General features: G+C 35.0%; 1 protein-coding gene and 1 pseudogene across 1 annotated transcript; both read left to right on the top strand.

Annotated features, from left to right (window-relative positions):
* Positions 1–4,986: 4,986 nt before the first annotated feature.
* LOC143581833 (cysteine proteinase inhibitor 5-like) lies at positions 4,987–5,319 on the top strand. Its single transcript, XM_077064520.1, has one exon. The coding sequence runs from the start codon at positions 4,987–4,989 to the stop codon at positions 5,317–5,319; it is 333 nt and encodes a 110-aa protein (XP_076920635.1).
* Positions 5,320–9,479: 4,160 nt separating this feature from the next.
* Positions 9,480–9,818, top strand: LOC143581826 (cysteine proteinase inhibitor 5 pseudogene; annotated as a pseudogene).
* The last annotated feature ends 692 nt before the right edge of the window (positions 9,819–10,510 follow it).

Here is a 10,510-nt window from a genome sequence, read left to right as displayed (position 1 = left end):
GGCTGTGACGTACCCCAAGTCAGTAGTTGGTGTAACAACGTTTCCGGTGTCCACAGGAGTGATGTCTTCCTGTTGAGCAAACAACCCCCGAGCCATCCAACCACCCAAGGAAAGGATTCCCGGGTTGGCAGTGTCGGTTCTTGCAACAGGAGTCGAAATTCAAGCAAACACAGACGTTGCTCCTTCACGTGTTTCAAGGTTGAGATCACGCAGAGGTTGTGCTTGATTCTCTGTCGGCCCTTTAGGTAACTGACTCATATCGTAAAGAGAACGGAAAATTTTTAGCTGTTCTAACTGTTAGTCCCCCCGGGGCGTCGCCGATCGATACGAGATCCGCACGAGGTCTAGGAGTGCGGAATCCTCCTAGACTCGTTAATGGTGTAAAGACGAATAACACAAACACGTACACGATCAAATACACAAACAAATACTAGAACGGGATAAACAAATCTGCAGATTCTTATATAATAATTAAACACGTTACATACCGTAACATAAACAGAAACACGTCCGACCCGAGGTGAGCTCTACCTCGGGTCGTCCCTCACGACACTTCCTCTCTTTTACTCTCTAGACAAATGAACTATAACACAACTACTCTTATTTTCTAGATACAAAACCTAAACAAGACACACATATATATAGACAAAACATCTTCTCGGGCTTGGGCTTGGGCCAGTAGGCGAAGTTGTTCATAACTTCGCCTATGGCGAAGTTGTGATAACTTCGCCTAAGGCAGAAGTTGTTACAACTTCGCCGTTGGCGAAGTTGTTCTAACTTCGCCTTAGGCGAAGTTGTGCTAACTTCGCCTGTGGCGTTCCGCTGGTCTGAATTGCATAGCGACGGTCACAAAATGCACCAACAGTCTCCCCTTTGACTGTTGCTCTCAATTCTAACAAACACAAAAGATCATCTGTTACAAAACATGCACCAACAGACTCCCTCTTAACTGATGATCTTCTGTTTGCTCATCAACCAGCCGTGTCTGAAACTGTCCTATAGCTTCACAAATCTACCAGTCACCCAGCGTCTTCCATATCCGATCTCCCCTTCAGTGTAAGCTTCTCCGACTATAACGATTGAGGTCTTTGAAATGCATGCATCCTCATGCCAATAGATCATCTCAACCAATCACGTGAGTCCATCTGACTTCACCAACACGTGAAGTTGGGCTTCCTCCACAACTTCACCAACTCGTCGGCATACGATAAGGTTTAATCTTCAACTACTCAACATCAAGTGATCAATTTCATCACAAAACCACCTTGACAGAATCTAACACATGACCATTAATTAATCCGAAGCATCTTCAATCACCAGGGATAACGATCAAGAACATAAACACTTTAGTTCCCGATTAAATCCAACTTGTTCCAGAATTTTCACTATAATAAATAAGCATCACGTTTCCGGATCCAATTCTCGAACGCCTTGAAAATAACATAAATAATATGCTCTGTCCGTAATCCAGTAATGACGAAAGCCTTCAGTTCAATTTGACTTTCTTCAGTTGGTCAACCTCGAACAACAACAATTTCATTGCCCACAACCACCCAAATATGTGTCAATATCCAGTTTCAATCAATATCCCATTCACAACCTCAACTCCAAATCCAGAGTTGACACGTATTTGTTCACACGTAAGACCAAGAGATAACAAGTTTCACTCGTTGACGGAACAACATCTTCGGTCTCACAATAATCGTGTACACCTGGCCATACAGACGAAAACTCCAAACAATTTTTTTTTTTTTTTTTTTTTTTTTTTTAACTTCACCTGGCTGCTAACTGCACCTGGCCATAACTTCACCTGGCTGCTAACTTCACCTGGCTGCTAACTTCACCTGGCCATAACTTCACCTGGCTGCTAACTTCGCCTGGCTGCGAACTTCGCTTGGTCATAACTTCGCCTGGCCATAACTTCGCCGGGCCATAACTTCGCCTGGCTGGTAACTTCGCCTGTTCATAACTTCGCCTGGCTATAACTTCGCCTGTTCATAACTTCGCCGGACCTTATATCTTCGCTGAAACCCTACGAACAGTGACGGCAACTTCGCCTGATGAACAGCAACTTCGCCTGATGAACAATAACTTCGCCTGAAGAACTGTTCGGCCAGAAACGCACAGAAACGTGCCAGAAACACCAAAACGCAGATCTCGAACCATAGCATAAGAGCCTAAGGCTCTGATACCACTTGTTAGTCCCCCCGGGGCGTCGCCGATCGATACGAGATCCGCACGAGGTCTAGGAGTGCGGAATCCTCCTAGACTCGTTAATGGTGTAAAGACGAATAACACAAACACGTACACGATCAAATACACAAACAAATACTAGAACGGGATAAACAAATCTGCAGATTCTTATATAATAATTAAACACGTTACATACCGTAACATAAACAGAAACACGTCCGACCCGAGGTGAGCTCTACCTCGGGTCGTCCCTCACGACACTTCCTCTCTTTTACTCTCTAGACAAATGAACTATAACACAACTACTCTTATTTTCTAGATACAAAACCTAAACAAGACACACATATATATAGACAAAACATCTTCTCGGGCTTGGGCTTGGGCCAGTAGGCGAAGTTGTTCATAACTTCGCCTATGGCGAAGTTGTGATAACTTCGCCTAAGGCAGAAGTTGTTACAACTTCGCCGTTGGCGAAGTTGTTCTAACTTCGCCTTAGGCGAAGTTGTGCTAACTTCGCCTGTGGCGTTCCGCTGGTCTGAATTGCATAGCGACGGTCACAAAATGCACCAACACTAACAAAAGCACGGATGGCGCCAATGAAGAAACACAGATCTACTCCCCACTAATGGGTCTTAGATCCGATGAGTCCACAGGGTAGGATACGGTTAACTGTCAATACGATACGAACACAACTCCCAAAGTCCAATGACGTGAATCCTGCAAAACAGAACACCGTGAGCTCGTTACGGGAAGGATGAGGTGGGGGGGTCTTCCCGTAACCACCCTCCGGCGTGAGAATAAGTACAGTCCTGATGGGAAGATGAAGTACTTAAGTAAATTGAGAGAGTACCGTGATTGTGTATGAATACCTCATGATGATCGAGAGGGTATTTATAGCCGAAGGGTGTGGGAAGGTGATTGGGCCAGCTGTCCCTTAAGAATATGCCTGCATAACCGTCTGGACACGTGTTTCTATGTGATAGGTTCATCCTATACGTTGCATGTGCATGTATAACAACATGGACACGTGTCTCTTTATCTTTGGTTATCGGGGGAATATTGGCCATGTGCACGGTTATAACGACCTTGCCAGGTGTCATTGGCTAATTGGCCAAAAGATCACGTATTACCCAAGAAAGCATCTTGGTAAATCTTCTAGAAGGTGACAGCTGTCCCGGAGCATTACATCGTGGCCATTTACGCGAAAGGTTATTCCTTCTTGCGGATGACTTCTGAGGGTGCTATTACGCTTCCGCATGTGCTATGAGAGTGTTTCTTCCTCAACTGATTATGCGGATAGTTTATATGTCCTGCGGGTGCTTTATGAGGGACTTCTGATTGACCCGCGGGCATTATTTAAGGGTATTTGGTTTTTTTTGGTACCCTACCTCTATAAATTCGATTGGTATGACAAACACAAAGAAAGTTGTTACCGAGGCTATTATTTTTATGATTAATTTGGTGGGTTATTTGAAAGACCAAAAAAACAATATTTTAAGCTAGTGACATGAAAAAACATATTTTTGAGTCTGTTAATTAAAAAAAAAAAATCTTTGGATAGTGAATAACTGAATATAAGAGTAAATGTCATTTGGATCGAGTGGTAAAAAAACCCACTTTTAATCTTGAGTTAAGTTTTGATGTTTAGTTTGGTTTTATTAACTATAATCAGTTTTAATGTATTCATTCGCTGAAAAGAAAATAAAAACAAACAAAAAAGCAATACCTAGATTCCCTGACCCTCCAAAATTTTTTCTTTTCACTTTATACTAAAGAGTAAAGACCATATCCAAATGTACACATTAAAATGACTTATTTAAAAGGCTTTTTAATTTATATTTATTGGTCAATATAATTTTTTGCTTTATTGATTGCCAAACACATGTTGCATATGTTTATCTTAATGTTAACTTTTCGTTTAAAAATATATTTCAAGGGTCAAGTTATTTTATAAAGAGAGATAAAAACAAAAAGAATGAGATGGATTTGTAATCATAAATTAAACCCCTGGAAAAAAAACATAACTCAAAATTTAAAAAGAAAACGAAAAAAGTAAAAATCACATGTATTCACCGTCTTCTTTGTTCTAAAAAAACAGTGTTGAGGAAAAAAGATCACCGTGTCTCTTTATTTATCAGCAGAACCAACACAATTTCGTAAACATATATTAGTAAGCCAATAAAAATAACTTAAAAGGCGAGGTATCAAACTTTGAAACAAGAATATAAAACCGTGCGACAATTGGATAGCTTAAATCGTGAAAAAAGTTTCGGTCATTGTAAAGACGAACTATATAAAATATGAAAGTAAAGTTTAAGAAAATTGTTTAACCGGCTAATAAAACATGTAAAGTCCACACTTGCCCAAATTTTATGTTTAAAAATATAGTTTGTTAAATACTCCGTATTTTAGTTAGTTGAAAAAAATAAATAAAGAAACACAAAACCATTATTTTTATTTATGAAATTATGGTTAATTATTTAGTAGTAATAATAATTAATAAAATATTAAAATGTGATAAAATCCCCTTTTTAATATATATATAATAATAAGCATTTTCCGATCATGTCAACATAGTTGGCCTGAATGGGGTGGTGGGACGCGACGTGTTTGTGCAGTGAGATAACTTAACTGTAAAAGTCACCATTCAAAAAAATAATAATAATAATCATTTAATACTATGATATCTTGGTGTGTAACTATAATAAATATTCAATAAATGTTATATACTCTTATTGTCCTTATATAAACCACCCACTCCTTTTACTCACATGAACCATGAATCATACCAAAATGCCTAACCTCCTCATCACAGTTCTCATAGTCCTCTTCATCTGCAAACCCTTTGTCGCGTTAGGCGGAGGTTGGAAGCCAATTCCCGATGTGACTGACCCTAAGGTGGTTGATATCGGGAAGTTTGCCGTGGATGAACACAACAAGGAAGACAATGCGTCTCTCAAGTTTATTAAAGTGGTTAAAGGAGAGACCCAAGTAGTCGCTGGAATGAATTACAACCTGACCATCATTGCGGCGGATGGAAGCGTCGAGAATAATTATGTAGCACTTGTTTGGGACATACCTTGGGCTAAATTTAGGAAGTTGGTGTCCTTCAAAGGACCCGTTTGATGCAAACGTTTAGGTTCTTTTTATTATGTTTTTGAAACATGTAACGTCCGCAAGTGATTAAATGATGCATGTCCCTTTTCGTTTTGAATTTTCAATTTTCATGGTGTGTTTTAAGTTCAAGATTGTAGGGTGTGTCGTGAGAAAAAGAAAACAAAAAGGCAGTTGATCAAAATTTCATTATTGTTTAGGGAAAAATATTCAAAAGTGAATATAAAATAAATGGTTTAATTAATAATATGGACTTTTGAACTGGTTTTTCAAAGTGTTAAATACAACTTAAAAATCACCACCCATTAATAAAGTACTATATAATAAATTTTATTTTATATTAAAAGTTTTATAATGCATAATATTTATAAATAGTTAATATCTTTAGCTCAACTGGTATGAGAGTGGAAATGAAAATTTATGATGAATGCTACAAGGTCTCAAATTTGAAAATTTACTGCAGTGGGCATTCAGGTGACGGGTTTTCTCTGAAACAGGAGATGGTAGGCTTGAGTCATCCATAAAACGGGTCCTATAGACACCCATCTATTCCTAATTTCCAACGGAAATAAAAAAAATTGATCCATTTATAGTCCTCTACTAGTTGGATTAAAGGATCGTCCAATTGGAAATGATAACAAAATGCATAGGTTGTTAGAAGTTCTAACATGCATATACATATAGTACTATACCACTTAATTACCCTATTTTCTTTATGGGGAGAAAAAAATTAAAGAACCTGCAAATATTGGTAAAACTACAATTATCCAGCGCTGTCTGCGACCGTTAACGTATGAAGTCGCCTTTTTCAATAGGTTTGCCCCGGATAGCTAGACTTTATTCGTCAACCGTTCGATAAAAAGAGAAATAGATGACAAGACAAAACCGAAACAACTAATCCAAACTAATACCTATTATTGACAATGCATTGACAGCCATGTTCCAGAACCGAACCGATGATCCAAACTTATATATAGTATTTGTTATTGGACATGAAAATTTAAAATCATTATTTGGGTTTAAGTTCATTATTTTGAGTCATTTTCTTTTCGGCTCAAACATCTCAAGCGCTAACGCATAACCGTAAATTATACATAAACGGATCGAACCCATGTATAAAAACGAATATAACTTGTTTTCTAACACCGAAAAACTAAACACTGATTAGATTTTCTTATACTATTGGCCATTTGAAAAACTAAATACATAGTCTATATCAATCCATCGAACAAATATATCTTCGCCGGCTGCTACCTACGAGCCCTCCACAAAACGTGTGGCGGGCTCTAATACTAGTTTTAAACAAATTTAAAACATATGGAAAATAGTGTTGTTTTCACATGTTATATATACTTGACCAAAAACTAAACACTGATTAGGTTTTTTTATACTATTAGTCATTTGAAAAACTAAATACATAGTCTATATCAATCCATCGAACAAATATGTCTTTGCCGGCTGCTACCTACGAGCCCGCCACAAAACGCGTGACGGGCTCTAATACTAGTTTAAAACAAATTTAAAACATATGGAAAATAGTGTTGATTTCACATGTTATATATACTTGATGTTATTATATAAACCACAAACTCTCTTCACTCACATGCACCATGCATCCTTCCAAAATGCATAACCTCTTTATAACAATTCTCATAGTCCTCTTCTTTTGCGAATCCCCCTATGCATTGGGTGCCAATGGGATAAAAATCAAATGGATTATAGATGATTTTTAGTGAATTATTTATTGAGTTTTTATATTTAATTAGGAATAAGATTTTATTATTTTTATTAATTTATATGGTTTTCTAGGTTGAGTCTAATTAGAAGACTTGGTGAGCAATTTAAAGTTTGAGTATAAATTGATAGTTAAGAGTATTATAATTTGTGTGCTTTAGTTGATTAATAATAAAAAGAGTTGAACAAGTTGTTCAATCTCGTGTTTGTGTGCTTTAGTTGATTAATAATTATGTGAATATGTTATGTGAATATAGCTATTTAGAAAATTAATTATTTTTATATATTTATAATTAAATAGTATTAATTGCTCTTAGAGCATTCTCGTCCTATTCTCTACCCTAAATTCAAAATCACAATAAACACACTATATTTTCTCTATAATTATTAATTAAATAATACTTTTTTATACCTTTTTCATTACCATTTCACTTTCTTTCACTCACAACCATTTTCAAAATATATTAAAAAAACAGTAGTTTTTCAATGGGATTATTCTACATAATAGTAACCAAGTTTTGAAATTATTTTAATTAGGTCACTCATAAAAAGGTTTGTTCTAATCAGGTCACTAAAATTTATTTTGTGTTCTAATACTAGATATTTTATCTTGATAGCAGGTTATGTAGGTGCTTTTTTTATTTCTAAATAGTTGACATTGAAAAAAAAATTAAAATTTACAAAATTTGAGGAAAAAAATTAATTGCGAAAAATTGCAAAAAAAAAAAACCAACCTGAAATAATGCAAAAATAATATAAAATTCAAAAAAAAATTTGCAACTATTTAGTTTTTTTTTTTTGAATTTCCCATGCAGTTTTTCTCAATTAAAAAATTATTTTTCTCAATTTTTTAAAAACATTTTGCAATGTCAAACTATTTAAAAATAAAAAAACCTACATAACCTGTTATCCATGTAAAATATCTATGATTAGAACAAAAATAAAACTTTAATGACCTGATTGGAATAAAACTTTTTTGAGTGACCTGATTAGAACAATTTTAAAACTTAGTTACTATTCTATTAAGTCATCCTTTTTTCAAATATACAAAAAAATCACTGTTCTAAAATATAAACACTATTTACACACACACCCTAAATCACTTTTTAAATTATAAAAACATTCCTCAAATAAAATAAGGGGTTGGATGAGAATACTATTAATCAATAGAGAGAATAACTATATATAACTAACATCCTGTAAATGTTTTGAAGAAATAAGCAATTAATACTATGATATCTTGGTGTGTAATAACTACTAGACGGGTGCCCGCGCGATGCAGCGGGTGTCTGACCCTATTAATCACGTAACAAATATGAGTGTCTATGGTTCGATTTAAAAACCTTGAAATACTTTAAACCGGTCATTGGTTTGGCTTCTTTTTTTCTTTTACTTTTTTTTTACTTTCGGTTAGTTGGTCGGTTTCAAATATTTCAAAACGTAGTGAACATTGGTTCGCGGTTTATATTGGCAACCGACCATATGACACTAGACCAGGTTGTAAATGTTAAATGCATTAATCTTTTTTATTATTAATTATTAGATATGTTTAGTTATATATATTAGATATAGTTAAAATGTAATTGAACATAAATTTTTTTATTACAAATAACTTGGATATAAAACTTTAAATTAACCTAATTGCAATATAATTCTTTTTGTGATATTTGTTACTATTTCGCGTCCTAGATCTTCCATTAGTACTTACCATTTATGTGGCTAAAATTATCATTCTTTATTTATGATCCTCTCAAGTATATATTATGTTGGTGTTTAGTTATAATTGATGGTACATTTAAATTAATCATTATTTTAAACTAAATTTATTATTAAAGTTTAAACTGTAAAACCAAATTGGAACCAAGCCGTTGGTAATTATTCGGTTTCAACTTTCAATGGTTGAGTTTGGTTTCGGACGACAAAAAATCAATATTAATGTTGGGCTCACAAGTTTAACTTAAAACCATCAAAACAGACACTAAACACCCATATGTAACATATTAATTTATTTAAATTGAAAAAAATTTTAACAACATCATATTCAAATTAAAGAGAATAAAATGCTCGTTTTTATAATGTAATTTTTTATAAAAATATTAACGTATGAAATGGCTATAGTCGTTTAAAAATCATGGGTGGGAAGTTAGTTTAAAGTTTAAATTAAAAATATAATATGGTTAAAGATGATGGACCAAACTTGTAAGTTGAATGAATTGTGTTTAAAAGACAAGTTTACCCTTACTAACACATGTACATTATTCATTAGCAATTGTAAATCCCTTAAAATCAAGTGTCTTAATTTGCTCTTGTTTGGTGCATTATATATAGTATAGATAATTAATACGAATAGTCAACAAATGTCATATACTCCTAAGTCCTAATGCCCTTATATAAACCATCCACTCCTTTTACTTACATGAACCATGAATTATACCAAAATGCCTAACCTTTTCATCCCAATTCTCCTAGTCCTCTTCATCCGCAACCCCTCTGTTGCGTCAGACGTCCTTTGGAAGAGAATTCTTGACGTGACCGACCCCACGGTGGTTGATATTGGGAAGTTTGTCGTGGATGAACACAACAAGAAGAATAGCGCGTCTCTCAAGTTTGGTGAAGTCCTTGTAGGAGAGACCCAAGTAGTGGGGGGTGGAAAGATTTACAGCATGATCATCGTTGCGGTGGATGGAAGTCATGACGTGAATAATTATATGACAGCTGTTTTGGACAAACCTAGGACTAAATTTAGGAAGCTGTTGTCCTTCAAAGGATCCGTTTGATGCAAAGGTTTAGGTTTTTCGATCATGTTTTTGAAATATTTAACGGCCGCGAGTGATTAAATTATACATCCAATTTAAGGTGTTCCGATTGTTGTTTTTCGTTTTGAATTTTCATGGTGTGTTCTAAGTTCATGATTTTAGGGTGTGTCGTAAGAAAAAAAACAAAAAAACAAAACAAAATAGGCAGTTGCTCAAAATTCATGATTGTTTGCGGAAAAGAAAATATTGAAATAATCATTAAAAAAACATCCAAACAATTAATGTGGTGGCAGTTAAACGAGCAACAAGCTGTGTTGCAACTCTCTTTTAGATAGCAAACACAATCCTAATAAAAACAAAATTTTAGTTCTTAGGAGCCGATAAATTACTAGCACAACACGTTGAACCCTATTCAAAATTGGATATGAAATCAATGTTGTAGTTAAGGTATATTGGTTTTTATTAATTACAACGATCGTCTTTTGGTCGATGTTGGTCCCAACTAACGAATTGGCTGCTGACGGTCCCAACTTTTAACGTATTTGTTCCCGACAGTCTGCGACTAACAGAATCCTAACGACGTTAGTTGCAGGTAGCCGGAAAAACGTTTTTGGCCGGAAAACTCACATTTTTTTTCCGGAAAACTCAACATTTTTGTCTCAAATATCTTTACAACTTTGTATCGGACATTTAGGAACCTTATTTCTAGTAAA

The sequence above is a fragment of the Bidens hawaiensis genome, unplaced genomic scaffold, assembly GCF_021521415.1.
Source record: "Bidens hawaiensis isolate Kalapana, Puna unplaced genomic scaffold, B.hawaiensis_p1.1 tig00001511_1, whole genome shotgun sequence".
NCBI lineage: Eukaryota > Viridiplantae > Streptophyta > Magnoliopsida > Asterales > Asteraceae > Bidens > Bidens hawaiensis.
The sequence above is the reverse complement of the archived record's forward strand: the minus strand, read 5'-3'. Positions and strand labels throughout refer to the sequence as shown.

Excerpts from the sequence above, each read along its gene's own strand:
- LOC143581833 (XM_077064520.1), top strand. The coding sequence starts at position 4,987 with ATGCCTAACCTCCTCATCACAGTTCTCATAGTCCTCTTCATCTGCAAA.